Source organism: Oryctolagus cuniculus, chromosome 6 (genome assembly GCF_051225735.1).
Source record: "Oryctolagus cuniculus isolate XC-2025 breed Fujian yellow rabbit chromosome 6, ASM5122573v1, whole genome shotgun sequence".
NCBI lineage: Eukaryota > Metazoa > Chordata > Mammalia > Lagomorpha > Leporidae > Oryctolagus > Oryctolagus cuniculus.
The window spans coordinates 60,844,008-60,863,454 of record NC_142872.1 but is presented as its reverse complement, the minus strand read 5'-3'; the positions used below and the strand labels follow the sequence as shown (position 1 = coordinate 60,863,454).

Genomic DNA, 19,447 nt, shown 5'->3' with positions numbered 1-19,447 from the left:
AGAGCGAGCGGGTGATATGACCAAGAGCCCGAGGCGGATCCTGTGCTTATCTGCACCTGGCGACTTGATACCTCCACGACCCCCATCTGTGCCTCCGGGGTCAAATCTGTACCAGTGGTGACGGCCACTGTCCCGGTGCCAGCTCTGACATGGTGGTTGAGAAAGCTGATGGAGGCAGAGAGCTGAGCAGGTCCACGGTGTGGACTCCATTAGGGGCAGCTCCTCCCCCTCCTGTTACTGTGACCTGAATAATGGGCCCCCCACAGGGGGTTTAGCAGCCGTGGGACAGAGGGAGAAGGAGCATCCTGGTGGCTGTCAGCTGCAAATCACTGATGGTTGGGTCCCCTCACTCCATCGGCCCTGGCCCGGCCCTGGTGCTCACTGAGGCCTGGCACTTCTCCATGACTCTGAGTGCTGGGGCGGGGTTGGGACCTCTCTGCCAATCGACAGAGCAACAGTCATCCTGGTGGGATCCACTGCCTTGTGACTTGGGCCGAGTGCTTCTGCCTAGAGAGTGCTGTTGTGTGCTGACCAGCTGGGGGTCTGAGTGTGCAGGTCTGCAACCAATGGGACCTGCGGGGAAGCCTCCCTGCCTGCTCCTTCTCAAACAGATCCCATTCTGCCTGTGGTTAGAAGCCTCCCCTTGACTGATGGCAGGGATTGGGTCTCCCGTCTTCGCTTGGAGACAGAGCCCTGCAGGACAGGGTCCCCCAGGGAGCTTCCTAAAAGGAACAGCTGAGGAACAGCCACCTGGCACCTCCGCCCTGGGCCAGCAGAGGGCGCAGCTGCACACCGCTTGGCGAGAGCACCACCAGCATACCTTGTTGGCCACTGTGTACTGGTACGAGTATCGCTGCTTGCCACTCTTGTCCTCGTAAACTGTGGGCACGATCTTCAGGATGTAGTCGTGGGAGGCCAGGGCTGTGGGAAGGAGGCAGCAAGGTGAAGGTGGAGGGCCATGGCCTGCCTTATAGCTCTTGCTAGGTCATTTCAGTTCTAAAATCTGGCTGGCATCGCCAGGGGGCTCATTCCCCATTCCTTCCCCACTCAGAGGAGAAACCCCGTCTGCCAGGATCGTTCCTCCTGTGCTGCCTACGACACCAAAATTCTGTTAGCAGCCCAATGCCCAACAGCACAGTGGCCACTGGGAGAGGAGACTCCCTGAGAGGTGTGGTTAGAGGATAGGAGCCCAGCCAGGGAGCAGGGGCATGGCAGGTTTTGGTGATGGGGAAGAGACTCTTCAGACGGGCGTGAGCAGCTGTAAGAGTGACCTGTCCCCGAGGCCCTGCGAGCAGCTCTATCCCTGGGGAGGAAGAGGCAGAGTTTGAGAAAGGCTCCACTTCATTGTGCACCTCCTGGTATTGTTCAGATTCTTGCTTTGGAAATAAACTGGGATTGCTGTTTCTTTTAAAAAATTATTTATTTTCCTTTTGTATTTTTTAAGGTTTATTAATTTATTTGAAAGAGTTACAGAGAGAGAGAAGGAGAGGCAGAGAGAGAGGTCTTCCATCCATTGGTTCACTCCCCAATTGGCCTCAAAGGCCGGAGCTACACCTATCTGATGCCAGGAGCCAGGAGCTTCTTCTGGGTCTCCCATATGGGTGCAGGGGTCCAAGGACTTGGGCCATCTTTTACTGCTTTCCCAGAGAGCTAGATCAGAAGTGGAGCAGCTGGGACTTGAACCAGCACTTCCTTTTGTATTTGAAAGGCACGCACGTGCACACACACACACACACACACATATAGATCATTCATCTTCTGCTTTCCTCTCCAAATGCCTGCAAGAACCTGGGCTGGGCCAGGCTGAAGCCATGTGGGTGGCAGGGATCCGAGACCTTGAGCCATCACTTGCCGTCTCCCAGGGTGCACATTCCCAGGATGCTGCAATCAGACCCAGGCACTCCAAATGAGGTGTGGGACTCCCAAGCGGCGTCTTAACCCCTGCTCCCAATGCCTGCCCCCGGGTTTGAGTTTTGAAAAGGAAGAGCCCACCACCAGCACTGCATCTATGAAGAATGGATGGCTTCCCCCACTTCTTATCAGTAGCAGGTCAGCGCTCCCCCTGGCTCAGCTCTGCCACATTCCACGGTAGCCCTCTCACTGCTCCTCCCCTGAGTGGACGGGGGTGATGAGGGCATGGGCCGAGCCTTACTCATCCGCCTGTCCCCAGAGCCCCGCGCAGGGCCTGGTACAGAGTGGACGGTGGCAAGCGCTTCCTGGATGAATGAACAGGGGCATGAATGGATGAATCAGCTGCTGATAAGTATGAGGCAAGCGGAATCAGTCAAGCGCTGCCCGGGAAGGTATGACTCCTGCCAGGCCCCTGGGGGGCTAAGAGAGCCTCAAGCCCATCTATTATTTTTCCCTTCTCGGCTCTCGAGTCTGGAGGCACAGAAGTAAAACACGGGCATTCACTCCTGCGGGTTCCAGTTCTGATCTCACTGGCCAGTCAGTCCTGGGTCCCCGCACACGTGTGCCTTCTGTAAGAGGGGTGGGAGGGAGGGAACATTCCAGGCCCTGGCACCCCCCCCCCCCCATTGCCTCTTCCTGCCAGCACTGCCTCTCAGGAAGCGGTGACCGGGCTTCCTGAACTGTTTTGAGTGGATTCCTCTGAAGACCCGGAAAAGCTCTGCAGCCCAGGAGCTAAGTCTATGAAGACCCCGACCCCTCTCTGCTGCACCCTGCTACGGTTCTCAGCGGGGCTCAGACCACCTGCACCCGCTCCCTGGGGAGTCCCACTGGACGGGGCTAGGGTAGGGCTCAGACTCGGCAAACCTCCCTCTCCAATGCCTGTCGCTCTGGGTGACAGACACGGAGGAAAGGAGGAATGGATGTCCTCCCCAAATCACACCTGGAGTGTGTACGTTAGAATCTGTATGAAACGCAGGTGATCACAAAGGAAAGTCATCCAGGGACGGCTGTGGCTCCTGCTAAGCCCCGTCTAAGGCGGGTATGCACATTTGTGTAGCCAACAGAATCTCACTTCACTCTTCTCCAAGAACTGCTGCTTTTCAGACCCTAGATAAGGGCTGCAAGCTCTGGAGAGAGTCTATTTTCTTGAACTCCACATCCCCAGCATCTAGCACGGTGCCTGACCTACAGGCTCAGTCCACGCCTGCTGCCCGACGGTCCCAGGGCTCAGCATGGGACATTTGGCAGCCCTGGTGTCGGTGCCTGCGGCCATGCACACAACCAACCCCAACAGTGGCTCCACAACATGGTTCCTTGCACTCTTGTTCACTCACAATGACCCAACGGACACAACTTGTGTAGATCTTCACGCCCTCCCTTGATGATCTCCTAGGAGTAGAACAGACGGCTCAAGGGCCATGGCCATGTTGGAGGCCTTTGATGCAACCTGTCAAGTGCCCACTGGAGACACCACGCTAAACCCCATCCTCGCGGAGCCCTGGTGAGCTGTCGTTCCTAGAGTCTGCTGGTCCAACCTGGTCCACATTCCCTTCCCGCTCCCTCCATCCCTTCCTAAATCTCACTAAGCAACAACTCAAACATAAACAGGGGCCGTACCATGAGCTCCCGGCTTCAGCAGTTATCAACACACAGCTGCAATCTGCTTTTGTATTTATTTATTTATATTGATGTAAACTTTAAAAAAATTATTTTTATTTGAAAGGCAGGAGAGAGAGAAAGGGGGGAGGAGAGAGAAAGAACTTTCATCCTTTGACTCACTCCCCAAATATCTGCAACAGCTAGGCCTGGGCCAGGCCATAGCCAGGAGCCTGGAACTCAGGCTGTCTCCCACACGGTGGCGACCATTATCTGCTGCCTCCCATGGTAGGGTCAGCAGGCAGCCAGACAGCAAGGACTCACAGAGGGCATGCCAGCGCCCCCAAGTGGCAACCTAACCGCTGCATCAGACAACCACTTCTGCATCTGTAAACCAGCAGCCCACATCAATGGGGCTTAGAGGAGTGCAATGCCTCTGCTGAGACTGTGGAACAGGGTCCTGGAGTTCAAGGTCCTCATCGCCACACTGCTGCCACCTGGCAGCGCAGCGGCCTCCAACGCATGATGGCTGATCCTCTCTCCCCAGGGGTCCTACGCCTGCTACACACGGGACACTGGGCTGGTCCGGGGACAGAGCTGAGGGCGAGGCAGCGTACCTGAGCTCATGGAGCTTATGTCTTGGCTGGAGCGACAGCTCAGAGCAACAGAGCTAGGGAGGAGACAGAGTTCTCAGGAAGGTGGGCAGGAGGGCTGCTCTGAGGTGGTGGCATTTGCGCTAAGACCTGAATGACAAGCAGCAGTGTCCACAGGGAGACTGGGGGCTGGAGGCCTGGCGGAGGCCGATTGCATGTGTTTTCCCTTCCACGTAAGCCAGCCTGAGATAGCTTTCACGGCGAGCCCCAGGGCAGGTGAGGTCTCTGTCCGCACCCTTTATCTGCTCTCACACTCGGGCCTTTGTAGCTCGAAGCTCGCCCAGCAGGAGGCACTGAGCAGCGTGTCCGGCTGCGAGTGTATGTGGATACTCTGGGACAGCTCACTGCCCTTCCAGGAACCACAAGGACAGCTCCACCACGGGGACAGTCACTCTTGCTTACTACCAGACATTCGCATTCAAACAAGGGGGCATGGCTCGTCAGTGGGGAGAAACTGTGGCACCCTCCTCACTGCGGGGATGGCAGCAGGGAAGGGCACGGAGCCAGCTGGAAAGGAACTGGGTATGGCGCAGTGCAGACACCGTGTGTGTCCGATGAACGACTACACGGGGAGAAGTCGGGATGGTTTCACGGGCAAGATAATGACTGCCTAAAGCACGCTGAGCTGCCAGGTGGGCAACTGTGTGGCCTTGACACCTGCCAAGTACAAATTGTGCCGTGATGGGCACGGCGACCTACACTGCCACCTGCAACGCCAGCATCCCATGTGAGCGCTGCTTCGAGTCTCGGCTGCTCTGCTTCTGATCCAGCTCCCTGCTAATGCACCTGGGAAGGCAGCAGAAGATGGGCCTAGTGCTTGAGACCCCTGCCTCTGACGTGGAGACCTGGACAGAGTTCTAGGCTCCTGGCTTCAACCTGGCCTAGCCCTGGCCATTGTAGCCATTTGGGGAGTGAACCAGCACATGGAAGATTGATCTCTCTCTGATTTATAAACAAATAAATAACAAAAATATAACAATAAATAAAGAAAAATAAAGTAACCTGCTGTGATGTAAGAGTGCTAAACCATGGGGCCAGCACTGGGTGAGTGGGATTAAGCTGCCACCTGAGCACCAGCATCCCATATGGGTATGGGTTCAAGTCCTGACTACTCCACTTCCGATCCAGCTCCCTGCTAATGCACCTGGGAAAGCAGCAGACGATGGCCCAAGTGCTTGGGACCTTGCACCCATGTGAGAGACCTGAAAGAAGCTCCTGGCTCCTGGCTTTGGCTTGGCCCAGCCCTAGCCGTTGCAGCCATTTGGGAAGTGAACCAGCAAATGGAAGGTTTCTCTGTTTCTAACTCTCCTGTTCAAATAAATAAAATAAATAGTTTTTTTAAAAAAAGATTTCATTTGAAAGGCAGAGTTACAGCAGGCAGAGGCAGAGAGAGAGAGAAAGTCTTCTATCCGCTGGTTCACTCCCCAACGGCCGCCTACAGCTGGAGCTGAACTGATCTGAAGCCAGGAGCCAGGAGCTTCTTCTGGGTCTCCCATGGGGGTGCAGGTGCCCAAGGACTTGGGCCATCTTCTGATGCTTTCCAGCAGGCCATAGCAGAGAGCTGGATGGGAAGTAGAGCAACTGGGACTCAAACCAGCACCCATATGGGATGCTAGAGCTGCAGGCTCTGGCTTTACCTGCTAGGCCACAGTGCTGGCCCCTGTATTTAATAAAAGAATGCCAACCACACAAGGCCAAGGGGAGCTGCTCTCTGGGCCTTGGAGAATGAAGATGTCTCTGCACAAGGGTTGCACAAGGTTGCAGAGAACCACCATCAGGTGTCTGGGGGCAGGTCACAGAGGGGAGTTCTGCCTGCATTCCTAACCATGGAAACTGTCAAGAGGAGCTCTGAGGAGGGGAAGTGAGCATGAGTGAGGAAGCAGGTAAAGTAGACACAAGCTGGGCGGCAGGACCCATCCAGGGCGGGTATGCCTGAGCACAGAAGGCCTCCCAGGCCCGGGCTGTGCACGCACATGTGTGTGTGCATCTGTCATGCACCTGCAGGTGAGCATGCACACCTGCACAGACATCCTTCTGCAGGGACATGCCCTTGTCTCTAAACTGGGCTGAGGGGCCAAGAGCCAAGGAGGGAGAGGACTCTGGGAGGGAACGTCCACAGGCAGGAGGAGAGGCAGGTGGGGAGGCGGCTGGGTGGGCACCCCTGCCTGGGCTACCTGCAGCCTGGTTCTCAGAGTGCGTGTGACTTGGAGCCAGCACGGACTCTGCTGCGTCATCACTCCCTGTGGGGTCACAGGTGATCATGTCAGCTCAGCTGTGCCGTGGCAATAAGGCCGAGGCTAGTAATGGCCGTGGCTCATAGTCGTCCAGTGCGGGGGCGCACCTAGGTTGCCATGAGCTGATGGCATTCCCTTCCCCCACCTCCCTCACAGGCCAGGTGTGGGATGGGCAGCTCACCTTGACCGCCTGCTGAGCAGGACTCAGCCCCTTCCCACCCACCCACCCACTGTGGGCCACCTGGGGAGCCACATGGCAGAGGCACTTACGGTTGGAGGTGAGCCTGTCTGCTCCCCCAAGAGCGTTGAAGGCTCCGTGGACATTCTGGACCTGTGGAGAACACACGGTGAGGTCACTTCCAGGCCCAGCCCTGGCCGTGGGGACTAGGCAGGTACCTCTGGCTGACTGTCTCATAGAGAAGTTATAGGGCGCAAGAAACAGCACCACCAGACAAAAGTTTGCTTCCATCCTGAGCACCTGCCATGCATTGCCCCGTCCTGACTACTTTCTGTTGTCTTATTTAATGCCCTTATTGATGGAACATTGGGCCCATTTTACAGACGAGCAAACCAAGGCTTGGAGAGGCCTGGAGTTCAGCAGCTGGGAAGTGGCTGAGACAAACTCGGCACTTGGGTCTGACTCCAAGTCTGAATTCTTTCCACTGAGCCCTGTGGGAAATCCAGGCAAGGGGAGCTATGGGTCCAGGTTGCTCCTCTGGAGACCAGTAGTGGGCAAGAGACCACCCCCACAGCAGCTGGTGGGAGCTGCTCTGGGGGGGGTGTGTGTGTCCTCAACCAGTTCATGGAAAATACACATTTTGAAAACCTATGCGTGGATTTCACAATTTTTACACCAAAGTAAACTTACTTTAAATTCCATTTCACCAACTTTTTGAAGAACCCTCATGGCAGGGAGTTGAAAGCCACATCCCCTCTCTTTTTGGAGGACATGGAGCGTGGTACCATGGGCCCAGTTAATATTACATGAGCTACCCTGGAAGACTTCCTGCAGGAAGTGACGCTGAGATCTGGAGGAAAGCAGGAAGCTAATCAGACAAGCCACGCAGGCAAAGGTCTGAGCCCAGAGGCTCTGAGTCAGAGACTCAGGAGACCCCAGGGAGGAAAGAGGGGGGATCAGAGAGGTAGGAGGGGACAGGCTCTGGCTGAGAGGGACACTGCAGGGGTGACCTGACCAGGCATCCGGTCTCAGGTGGGTGATGTGTACTGAGAACTCTCCCAGCAAGCCCAAGGAAAACAGCCTCTGTCCTTTCAATGCCCTGGGACTGAAAGCCTCAAGACTTGCTGTGTAGCCCAGGAGCACCACGGCTACAGAGACCAGAGTGCCAGAACGTTCCCTCCCGTCCCCCTGATCTCACACTCACTCATCCCATCACCTGAGCTACACCAGTCTTCCCCTCTGGACTGGGTGCACTGCACAGGCAGGGCCCTCACTTGCCCTCACCAGTATGTGCAAGGCCCAGTACAGAGTAGGTACTCATCAAAATGTACCAAAGGGACGGAGGGACAATGGGTGGAAGGACGAGCTCCACTCTAAGGTCTGTACCTCAAAGAAACAGTCAGACATCCTCTAGAGGAACGACAAAGCGTGGGGCCGTGGCTGCCTTCCCCTGCCCCCAGCTCCCCGTGCCCCCTCTGGCAGGTGCTTCTGTGCCCTAAGTCAGCTCCCAGGAGCCCTCCTCCACCGGGCCTCTGCCATCTCATGCACAGAACACCATCTGAACTCACAGACACCTGCTGCTCTGCCTTTCTGAAAGCAACCAGAGGCATCGCTGGGTGTGGCACAGGAGGGGAGGGGGCTGCTGTTAGCGACCCCCACTGCCTGGGACTCATTTCCCTGGCTTGTGCCTGGCCAAATCCTCTCTGTCCTTGATGGACTGGCTGAGCTGTCACCTCCTCTGGGAGACCCCCTCCATCTCCCGGGCTGAGGGGTGCTCCCCTGCCAATCATCGTGCAGAGTCCTGTGCCTCTCCTGCTCCAAATCACCTGAATCCTGAGTGCTCCGTGCTCCATGCTATCGTGTCTGCTTCCATTCTGCCTCTTCTTCCCTGGGGCAGGAGGGGGGACCCTTATTTCTTAATTCAGCACCGTGACTCCAGGGCCTGGCCCGGGGCACAGCACCCTGGATGCGGTGATGGCTACACAACCATACAGGAAGACCAGGGCCAGGCACACACAGCTTCTTACAACCTGGGTGACCCTGGACGAATGCCAGAACTTCTCAGATCCTCCAGGGGCAGGCATCACCTACAGCTCTGCTCCCAGGTGAGAAAGTGGCCCACAGCCAGAAGCTGTCCCAAGATTCCTGTGTGGAAGGCAGATTCTGGAGGTGCCACTCATGCGCTGTGTGCCCTCGGGCATGTGACTCTAAGCCTTGGTTTCCCCATGTGCACACTGGAGGGTATGGCCAGGAAGTCCAGAAGCTCACAAAGCAAGGCTTGGGTCAGGATCCAGGGGCTCCAATCCCAGCAAGAAGGCCCAGAGCTATTATGGCCCCTCTGACCCTCCATTTATTTTTTGCTAAAAAAGGGTGTAACGGAATTTACCTTCAGAATTTACCTGCTGTGGGGGATGGAGAGGTGAGAGAACCAACCCCCTGCCCAAAGCTAGCAGGAAACAGACAGTAAAAGTTTAGTCCCTTGCAGTCAGCACTGTGGCTCTGCGGGTTAAGTGGCCACTTGTGACATTGGCATCCCACTCTGGAGGGCTGTTTTGCTTCCACTCTGGCTTCTTGTTAATGTGCCTGAGAAGGCAGAGGAAGATGGCCTAGGTGCTTGGGCCCCTGCACCTCACTTGGGTGGGGCTCCTGGCTCCTGGCTTTGGCTTGGGCCCCTGCACCTCAATTGAGAAACCTGGCTGTTGCAGTCATCTGGGGAGTGAACCAGCAGAGGGAAGGTCTAAATCTTTCCACACCCTCTCACTGAACCCACCTTTCAATAAATCAATCATTAAGAGAGTCTGGTTCCTTTACTGCGTGATTACAGCAATGGGTCCAGAGACCTGTCACATGGGCAGGAAACTCTCGGCCACACCTGCCAGGTGGCCACCCTGGGCACAAGGACCCTCAAGAGCCAATTTCTGCACCAGTGAGCACTGAGCTGCAAGGCAGCCAGGGGCTGCTGGTGCCCCCCGAATTTCAAGTGTTGGGGGCTTAATCTCCAAAGTCTTATGTTAACGGCATCGGAGAGGTGGGATTTCGGGAAGGTGACTGGGGGCCACGAGGGCTCTGCCTGCACAACCTGCACAACCTGGTGAGTCCACCCATGGACTCATGGGTTAAGGAGCTGCCACGGGAGTGGCTCTCGGGCTCGCTCCCTGCCCTCTGCCACGTGAGGAGGCAGCAGGAGGTCCTCACCAACGCCATGCTCCTGGGCTCCCCAGCCTGCAGAACCTGGAGTGAAGTAAACTCCGTGCTTTATTTGAGAGGAAAGAGAAACACAGAGAGAGAGAGACAGACAGACAGGAAGAGCTCCTACCTGTTGGCTTACTCCCCAAATGCCCTCAGTGGCTGGGACTGGGCTGGGCTGAAGCCTGAAGCCAGGAACTCATTCCAGGTCTCTTGCATGGGGTGGCAGGAACTCAAACCACTTTGAATCACCACCTGCTGCCACCCAGGGTCTACATTACTAGGGAGTTGGCACCAGGAGCCAGAGCCAGGTATCAAACCCAGCCACTTGGACAGACATGAGACACGGGTGTCCTACTGGTGCCTCGCGTGCAAGGCTCAATGCCTGCCCTGTCAACTCTATTCTTGATCAATTGCTAGCAGTCGGTGGCACTGTCACAGCAACAGAAAGCAAACTAAGATGGGGAGCAGGCTGGACTCTGGAATCAGACACACCTGCTGGGGCCACTGGATAAATGCTAGCGGGGTGCTCCCACCCACCTCTTGAGGCTGTACCTGCACAGAAAAAGCAGGGGCACTTGCTACTTTCTCATTAAAGACAAGTCCTTTGCCAGCACCGGGCCCCAGGTCTCAGCCCAAGCCTGCGAGCCTGGCACATGGCCAAGAAAACGTCACCCACACTCACATATAATGCCAAGGAGGAGAGGCCCCGTGCCAAACTTCAACATGCGGCAGCCCCTGAGGGAGGCAGCTCCATGTGCAGAGAGGTCAAAGGGTAACTGGTGACACAGCCCCGGCACGCCCACCCTGGCCACACCACTGCAAGTGTCCCCTGCTCACCTGTAACGTGTCCCCGAAGGAGAGCTTGTGGATGACATGTGTCATGTCCGGATTCTGTGGCTGGGCCGTGGCACTGTGCGTGGACACGTGGAAGTTGCCGGGGACCTGGGGAGGGGACGCAGGCATCAGGAGTCTGGTTGGCTGTTCCAGAACACAGGCGCTGTATGAGCCAGGCATGGGACAGGCCCTGGAGTCAGCCCCACTTCGGTCTGGAACCTGCTGGGGTCACTTCTAACAGTGCGACTTTTGAGAAGTCACATCCCCTTGCTCGGCCTCAGGGTGCTCATCTGTAGAATGGGATGGGGGCACTCACAGTAGCCGCTCGAGGTGGCTGCTGGGTGTCTCCGGTGGGAGGGTGCACAAGAGGCGCCCACCAGGCAGCCACTAAGCTAGGCCTCGAAGTGGCAGCTGCTCCCCAGCAGCCCCAGTGGGTTCTGGGCTGGGAGCCCCATGAGCACCTGATCCCCGCTCCCCTGCACCCCTCCCTGCTGTCTTGTCTGGACTCTGGTCTTGTCTGTCTACACGAGAAGGGAATGTGCCTTCTTCCCAGATCCCGGCCAAGGGCGGGTGCTGGAGACTGGATGAATGATTGACACCTTGACACCTGACGTTCCTATTTTCCAGGGAAGGACACTGAGGGTCAGAGCAATGCAGGAACTCGGGACGGTCCCATGTTGAGAGCTGCTGGCATTTTGGAAGCACCCTCCTTCCCACTGGACACCACCTGGCTCGGCAGCCCTTGAGGAGGTGCCGGGTCTGGAGAGATGACCCAGACGGCAGCCTGCCCTGGCCGAGCCTCTGGCCTGCTGTGATACACGCTCAGAGCACAGGACCCTGCAGGATGACGGTGCCGCAGAGGAACAGACAGGGAAGGCCCCTGGCACGGCCGGGAGTGTGGGATGTGTTCAGGGAGGGCTTCCTGGGAAAAGTGTCCTTGTACTAAGGGCTGCATTACTGAGGAAGAGAGGGCAAGGCATCTGGGCAGAAGGCTTAACAGGAACCAGGGTGGAGATCAGAAGCCACCCAGCACGCATGTGTGTGTCCAGGGGGATGAAAAAAGCTTAGCACCGCTGAGCGGTGAGCAGCAGGAAATAGAAGCACAAGAGGGAAGTGGGGCCATCTGCCAAAGACCCCACAGTCACCACCCCGATGAGCTCAGGGCTTGTCTCACTCCAGCTCAACAAATGTGGAGTGAGCTGCACAGAGGCAGGCTCCCGATACAAAGCGGAGGAATTCCGGATACGGAGGTGTGAAGCTGACAGGCCCTGCTCCGGCCTCAGCCAGCTCGCAGTCAGGTGCAGAGGCACAGCCCACTGGGTCCTGGGAAGGGGGCAGGGGAGAACAACCGTTTGGCAAGATTGCTGTGCCTCAGTTTCCCCATCAGCAACGTGGGGATGGTAATCAGAAGGTCCCCAGGAGGACCAGACAAGGTGGTCAGCTGGCAGCTGGTATGAGGTCTGGTTTGCAGGATGAGCACGCTGTCAGCAGAAGAGAAGAAGAACGACACAGACGTGGGTCCCGCACGAAGGAGGCCTGCAGTGCTGAAAACAAACTCGGCTTCATCGGCACCGGCGTAAAGGGCACCGGATGTATTCCCACGAGGCAGCCGCAACCCACGCCTGTGTTGCCTACTGACCCTGGAAGTAAGAAAGCCCAGCACCCAAACTGCCAGAGCGTGCGGGGCCACGGGCGGACTTCAGCACCGGGTGTGGGGCCCGGGCCTCTCAGCCCGCGGTGCAGCGAGCATGGAAGCCTGGCGCCCGAGCATCTGCTTGCTGGCGGGGGCCCGCGAGACGGTGACTCAGTAACCCACACCCGCTGCACACCAAAGCCATCACAGGTGGCTGAGTCATACCGGCACCCGCCGGGCTGAAGAAAGAAAAGACGACAGTTTGAGAGCCTGTGACTTAGGAACCTACGTCAGCAGCTCTGCCCGATTTTAAAAATACATAGCAGGAGCTGGGTGCCACGCCCCCCACCCCAGCCTGCCAGGTCACTGCAGGGTGTCAGCCTGGGCTGCCGGTGCAGCTGCAAACGTGGGAACTCTGACACCTGGCTGCGGGCTGACTTCCTGAGGGACAGACGAGGTGGCCACGGGCAGATCTAAGCCAGATGGGGCGTGCAGCTGCTGGCCACAGCGCATTACACGCTGCCTACCTGAGCACCCCTCGCTACTCAGCTCCTTGAAGCAATGGATGCTTAACGAGGGAGAGTAGGTGGACTGGCAGGCTCCCATCCATGGGTGAGCAGCAGCTGCTCAGGAGGATGGGGTGCAAAGAAGACCAGAGTGTGGAGATGGGGCCAAGAGCCTGGGCCCACCACCAAGCACACCCACCCATCTGTGCTGGGCCCAGGCCTCTGCCTGCCCTCCACTCTGAGGCCACCCCTGCAACTGTGGCCTGGATTGTACCCCCTCTTTGCTTCCCCAGGGCGTGGCTCCCACGGCAGCCTCAGTCTCTTTCATGACCAGCTCTCCCCAGCTCCTCCTCTGCAGCTCAGAGCTGAGAGGCCCATCCGGTGTCATCCTCCTCTGGGACATGTTCTCGTCCAGATTCCAGGGGCTGCCCGGCCCTTTTCCTGCCATGACCCTGACAGCTTCTGCTTGTGCCGGCATGAGCCCCCCGCCCCCCTTTCCCCGCTCATAAATGACGAAATGCTCCAGCAATCAGTCCTCTGAGTGTACTTCTCTCAAGACCTTATCTTCTCCACGTTTTCCCTGCCACAGGTGACTGCCAGCCTGCTGACATCTATGTTGTAACTGCTTAAAATGTTTTCAATGCCTAAAATGCACAGGATTGCAGCCGAAAGAAATGGTACTTCAACCACAATTAAAACATTAAAAAAAAAGCACTTGAACACGTTTTGTCCATAATGCCTCAAATAACAGGGCCCAGGGGGTGAGGGTCACGTGATTCCCGTAAGTCACCTGTGACGATGGTAATGTGACGGCAACACCAGCACCTGCTACTGGTGACAGGCGCAGGCACTGCTTTGGCCACTATGGTTTCCTGCCTGCGTTCACTGCAGAAGAGGACGCTGAATCCGAGTTAGAGCTTCATAAAAATAAAGATGTATTTTTCCCCCTCCAGCTTCAGGCACCCGTTGAGTTCAATCTGTACTCCCTAGGGGGTGTCTGCGGGCCCCAGCTTTAGCACGAGGCTGTGCACCCTCTCTCTAGGTAACCTGCTTAGGCCAACAGTCCTCAGACTGTGGAGGCATCAGACCTGGGGGAGGGGCTTGCCATGATACAGCTTCAGGTCAGCATGGGGCCTGAGAATTGGCATTGCTAGAGAGCTCCTGGGTGGTGCTGAGGCTGTGGGTCCTGGAGCCCCACTTGCAGCGACCTGCCCGGATCTATATCCTGAAGACTCCCCTGTGCAGTCCGGAACTCTCCTGAGCTCCTGACACCTCCCACGTCCACCTTCTCGTCTCCCTGGAGACACCTCATGGGAATCCCAAATGACGCCAGAGCTGAACTATTGGGTCCTGGCCCCACCTCCTCCCCCTGCACAATCCAAACCTTCCCAAGCTTCCCCATCCAGGATTCGGGCCCACCTGGCTGCCTCGATTGGACTCTAGGCTCGCTGTCACCCCCACATCTAACACATTGCTGAGTCTCATTGATTCCATGGCCCTGATCTGACCACACCTCCCCAGCTCCACTGCTACAACCAATGGCCATGACCTCCACTTTTGGCCCCTCCAGCCCCTGACACACAGTAGCCAGTGTGACCCCTCCAGGGTTGTGCTGCCCAGCAGAATACCCTGCAGGGCCAGAAATGCTCTGGCTCTGTGCCGGGGACCAGGATGGCTGTGAGCCATGGGTGGCTACTAAGCACCGGCCTTGTGGCTACTGAGGGACTGAGTTTTACATTTTACTGAATTTTACCTGATGTTAACCTAAATAGCCTGATGTGACCAATGGCTACCGTACTGGAGACTTCAGCTCTAAAGCATCAGTCTCATTACGTTGCTTCTCCTGCTCAAAACTCTCAGAGAAGGGGACTGGCATTGTGGCACAGCAGGTTAAACCGCCGCCTGTGACACCAGATCCCATACCGGAGCCGTGGTTCAAGTCCCAGCTGCACCACTTTCAATCCCGCTTCCTGTTAATGCACCTGGGAAAGGCAGCAGAAGATGGCCCAAGTGCCTGGGTCCCTGCCAGCCACGTGGGAGATCGGGATGGGTTTCCTGCCTCCTGCCTTTGGCCTGCCCTAGATCTAGGCCATTTGGAGAATGAACCAGCGGAAGGAAGACCTCCTTCTCTCCTCTCTCCATGTCATTCTTACAAATAGAGAATTTAATAATAATAATAAAAAAAACCCTCTGAGGGCCTCCCTTCATCACCACCACCACCACGTCCTAATAACAGGGCAGGGCCGAGACCCTGTGAGCAGCTGATCTGCAGAGAGCCCCCGGAACCACATCTCCTGGCACCCAGCCCTGCAGGGTGGGGCAGGGGGCCATCCCACCCCGACCAAGGCTGGCTAGGGACTCACTCCAAATGCAGCGGAAGTGGCGTTCGCCTATTCCGGCCAAACCTTCAAGGGGCCTCACGCTCCGTGCTGTAGCACCACAGAAGCCTGGGCTACTGTGTAAGAAGTGCAAGGGAGGGTGCGTGCCCTGGCCAAAGAGGCCACTGCTCCTTGGCACCAGGTCACTGTCACCGGGGAGTGTAAGAGCCAGAAGTCTGGACTCCCACTCTCCTCTCTTAATATTGGCTCTGATGTGTTTCAATGTGGCCAGGCAAACGCCAACTTGTCTCTGGGCAAGTGAGTGTGCAAGCTCCTGTTGAGAGGAATGGTGTGTCTGGGCAGCTTAATGGGAAAATGACACTCCTCCACGGCTGCAGCCCAGCAGGGCCAGCGCACACTGAACAATCCCCACCGGCTCCCACCATGGGGCTGGGCCATTCCAAGTGCCCTGCCCTTGCAGCCAGCTGGCCTCTGAAGCTCCTTGCTTAGAGACAAAACTACAGCGGCTCCTGAACGGCGCTCTGCAGCTGACACGGCACTTCCAAACCCGGCCCATCTCACTCCACCCTCCGCTCAGGTCCTCACACAGCATGTGGCACCCCCTGAAACGCTCCTGTACAGACCGTCTGTCTCCCTCGGGAAGCTCCACCGGCCCAGAAATGGTGCCCACTGTTAACGGCACCGACTCACGGCCTGGAACTCGCTCACTGACAGTTTGCTGAATGAGTGTGCACTGGTCTCTTTCATCCTTGCACACATGCCTCTGTGAAGTATGGGGGATCGTTATACCACTCTCATTCCAGCCTCATCCTAAAGGGGTGAAGCCTGGCCAAGCAGCGGGTGGAGCTGGCCACTGAGCCCAGGGCTCAGGACAGCAAATCAGTCTTCTCATCGCCCAGCCCCCAGCAGCTTCCAGCACCCAGGAGCTGGAGCTCCTCCTGAGGTTCTCAGCTGCAGTGACCCCATGGGTGGGTTGGCGGGTACACAGGACGAGGCAGGACAGGGAGATGGGAAACACAGGGGCCCAAAGCGGGGTCTCCGTACCTTGTTGATGCTGAACTGGCCCTCAAAGCGGCAGCCTGCCCCGTTGTTCAGAGGGATCTTCATGGAGTTGTCGATGTGGCCCACCTCATGCCTGCCCATCTCATCCTGGATGTCGAGCCCAACCACTACGGGAGGCACGGAGAGGAGAGTCACATGCACGCAGGGGAGCCAGGGAGCCCCTTTCATTGGTCCCCTCCAGGGCCTGGGGGCCAAAGCCACTGCAAGGGAAGTCAGCCAGCAGGGGGGAGGAGGTTCAGATGAGAGGGAGCACCCCCCAAACATTCCCATGCCCATGGCAAGGCCATCAGGCTCCTGCCACTGCCTGCAGCTGGCAAGGAAGAGGGGGAGAGAGCTGGGGGCAGGGGGACGGCCCATGGCTGTCAGGGGGCCAGGGATTGAGGACCACAGGGTGCTGAATGTGAGGTTGAAAGGGGGCAGTGGATGGGAGGGCTAAAGAGGGGGACCATGGTTGTCTGAATCCTGAGTCTGTATTTTACCAGCTTTGTGACCATGGCTCAGGTACTTAGAACTCTCAATGCCTCAGACTTTCTCTATAAAATGGGGACAATAGAGGGTGGCATTGTGGTACAGCAGGTTAAGCCATCATCCACAACTCCAGCATCCCATGAGCTCCAGCTCAAGACCCAGCTGCTCCACTTCTGATCCAGCTCCCTGCTAATGCACCTGGGAAAGCAGGAGAAGGTGGCCTGAGTGCTTGGGGCCCTGCATCCATGTGAGATGGAAGATCCCGCCACCTCACATCTGTAACTCTGCCTTTCAAATACATTTCTAAAGAATCGGGATGATCACTACTGAACCTTTCCTGAAAGATTATGAGGATCAAAAGGATAACTGGTACAGAGAGTGCTTCGAAGGGCCAGCGCTGTGGCGTAGTGGGCTAAGCCTCCGCCTGAGGCGTTGGCATCCCATGTGGGTGCCAGTTTGAGTCCTGGCTGCTCCTCTTCTGATCCAGCTCTCTGCTATGGCCTGGGAAAGCAGTAGATGGCGGCCCAAGTTCTTGGGCCCCTGCACCCACATGGGAGACCCGGAAGAAGCTCCTGACTCTTGGCTTTGGTCTGCCTAAGCTCCAGCTGTTGTGGTCATTTGGGGTGTGAACCAATAGATGGAAGACACATCTCTCTCTCTCTCTCTCTCTAACTCTGCTTTCAAATAAATAATTTTTTTTAAAAGATGGTGTTGGATTTCCACAGGGCCTTTGCACATCCTCCCACGTACCTTAAATCCTCTAGAGAACTCATAACACTTCATACAACATAAAGAGTGGCTCTGCTGTGTGATTTAGGGAATAAGGCAAGGACAAATCTCAGTAGAGACACACATTTTTCCCCCATTTTCCTGCAGTTGGCTGAATGTGTGGGTTTGACGCATTCAGACACACATGGAGGTGGGCGGGGGGACAGCGTGCTAGAGCAACCAGAGGGAACTGGAAAGAGGCTCTTATACTTCTTCAAAACTTTTTTCTCTAGGTGATTGGTATTTTGAGGGCATGTCATTTTTTAAAAATAAAAATATATTCCTGTATCAGTTGTGTAATACAGAGGGTTATTTTTAAACGCAGGAGGTGAGACCCTCCACGCAGCAGGCGCTCAGCCGTGTTTGGACAGGCACAGCAAGGCAGGCCCAACTGGACAGGATGATGTCACCATGTCAACAGACACCGTCGCCGGGGTGGGACTGCGGGCGAGTTCTTCTCTCCACGGCTCTGAGTTTTCCAGGGGTCCAGTGATGACCAAGCAGTTTGTTCCACAATAAAAACGGGAAGTTCTTTTTTAAAGAGAGGCCAGGGTTCTGGGCTCCAGTGGGAGCTGCCGGAGTCCAGGCCGTGACCCTGCAGGGCGGGCTGGGCATGGGGGCAGCAGGGCAGAGGGCCTGGGCCGCTGTCAAGCTGGGACAGAGCCTGGAACCACATCCCTTCCCTCTCCTCCCAAGCTGGTCCCAGTCCCCTGGCCTAAGAAATTCCTTGCCCCAGAGACATGATCAAACAAATGGGAATCTGTCAACATGAAGAAATTTTTTGAAAAAATTTTGAAAAACAAATAAAACTGACCTATTTCAACAGGTCCCCTGACTTGGGGTGCACTGTGGATTCAGAACCGTGACGTAATTCTCACCAGAAGCGGCACCAGGCCGGACCCTCTCCCCACCCCTGGCTGGAGGCCACCCAGGGTTCTGCCCTCAGCTGTGTCCTTTAAGGGGTGGGGAGGGAAGAGGGGCCGCAACCCTCTGGGTGGACGGACAGTCGGAATCCTGGTCCACTCACAAACAAGTCCAGGGACCACCTTGTCAGATTCCTCTGATACCTTTCGGCAGAAGATAAGTCCACTTTGCACTCTGCAGGGGAGAAGACGGGCTCAGAGAGGTCACCTTAGCACAGGTCACACTTCTAGTGAGCAAAGGAGCCGGGACGTGGCTCTAAACCTCACTTGCAACCAGTTTTGTTTCACGGAAGCAAAAATAAATTCATTAAGCCATTCTCTTGGCTAAAATAACAACAAGAGTGAAGCAAAAAGCAAGTTCCCTGACTCTGCTCGGCAACACAGAAGCTGCTGGAGCCTGCCCCGACCCTGAGGGTGGCAGTGTACCCAGCCAGCTGCTAGCCGCTCAGAGCTGCACCCTCTCAGGACGACTGCTCTTGGCCAACTACAAGTGTCCTTGCCTTGAGCTGCTTGGGACTCTGACACCCGCCTGTGGCCGTGAGCCAGTGACATGGCCTCACTGCTGCTGGGTGGGACCGTGTCAATGGTGTCACTCACCCTCCACAGCACCCTGTGCCATCCGGCCAACAGTGGACATCAGCTGAACACACAGGTCCACTCGCCCTCAGCCCTGCCCTGCCTCGCACCCTTTACTCCCTGACAGCCTGCTCCTCACAGTAGATCACTCGCACAGCAAACTCAGGGTCTGCTTCTCAGAAACACGCCAGGAGATGCCTACCTCCGGCTCTGCAGAGGTGCCCCGGGGCTCGTTTCCTGTGTCTCTGACCCCAGAGAACCTCCAGGGGCCTGCACGCTGGATCACACTCGGGGCTTTCCTGAGCCATTCCTGCAGCCTGCCCTGCTCACCCAGCCTGCCCTGGAGCCCCCACCACATGTGCACACCCCGACCTGCCCAAAGCAGCCATCTCGCTGAAGCAGGGAGCTATCTGGAGGGGGGATACTCACATTCACAGTGCAAATTGGGTAAACTGAGGTTCAAACTGACATCAATCTTGCCCCCGCTGTCCTTGTCCGGGTCATCGACGTACAGCTCATTCACACTGAGGGAGAGACAAGTATAGAAGGCTTGTTTAACACGGGGATGGCGATCCCA

General features: G+C 56.6%; 1 protein-coding gene across 5 annotated transcripts in view; it reads right to left on the bottom strand.

The window, feature by feature from the left end:
• ERGIC1 (endoplasmic reticulum-golgi intermediate compartment 1) overlaps nt 1-19,447 on the bottom strand; it is a 109,057-nt gene that overhangs the window by 16,868 nt on the left and 72,742 nt on the right. For all 5 annotated transcript variants that reach the window (XM_051843621.3, XM_008255393.5, XM_089336213.1 and 2 more), the window contains 5 exons: nt 19,300-19,394; nt 16,118-16,242; nt 10,599-10,703; nt 6,665-6,725; nt 821-921 (listed from right to left, as the gene is read on the bottom strand). In XM_051843621.3, coding sequence (XP_051699581.1) covers nt 821-921; nt 6,665-6,725; nt 10,599-10,703; nt 16,118-16,242; nt 19,300-19,394 — 487 coding nt within the window. The remainder of the gene's footprint in view (nt 1-820; nt 922-6,664; nt 6,726-10,598; nt 10,704-16,117; nt 16,243-19,299; nt 19,395-19,447) is intronic.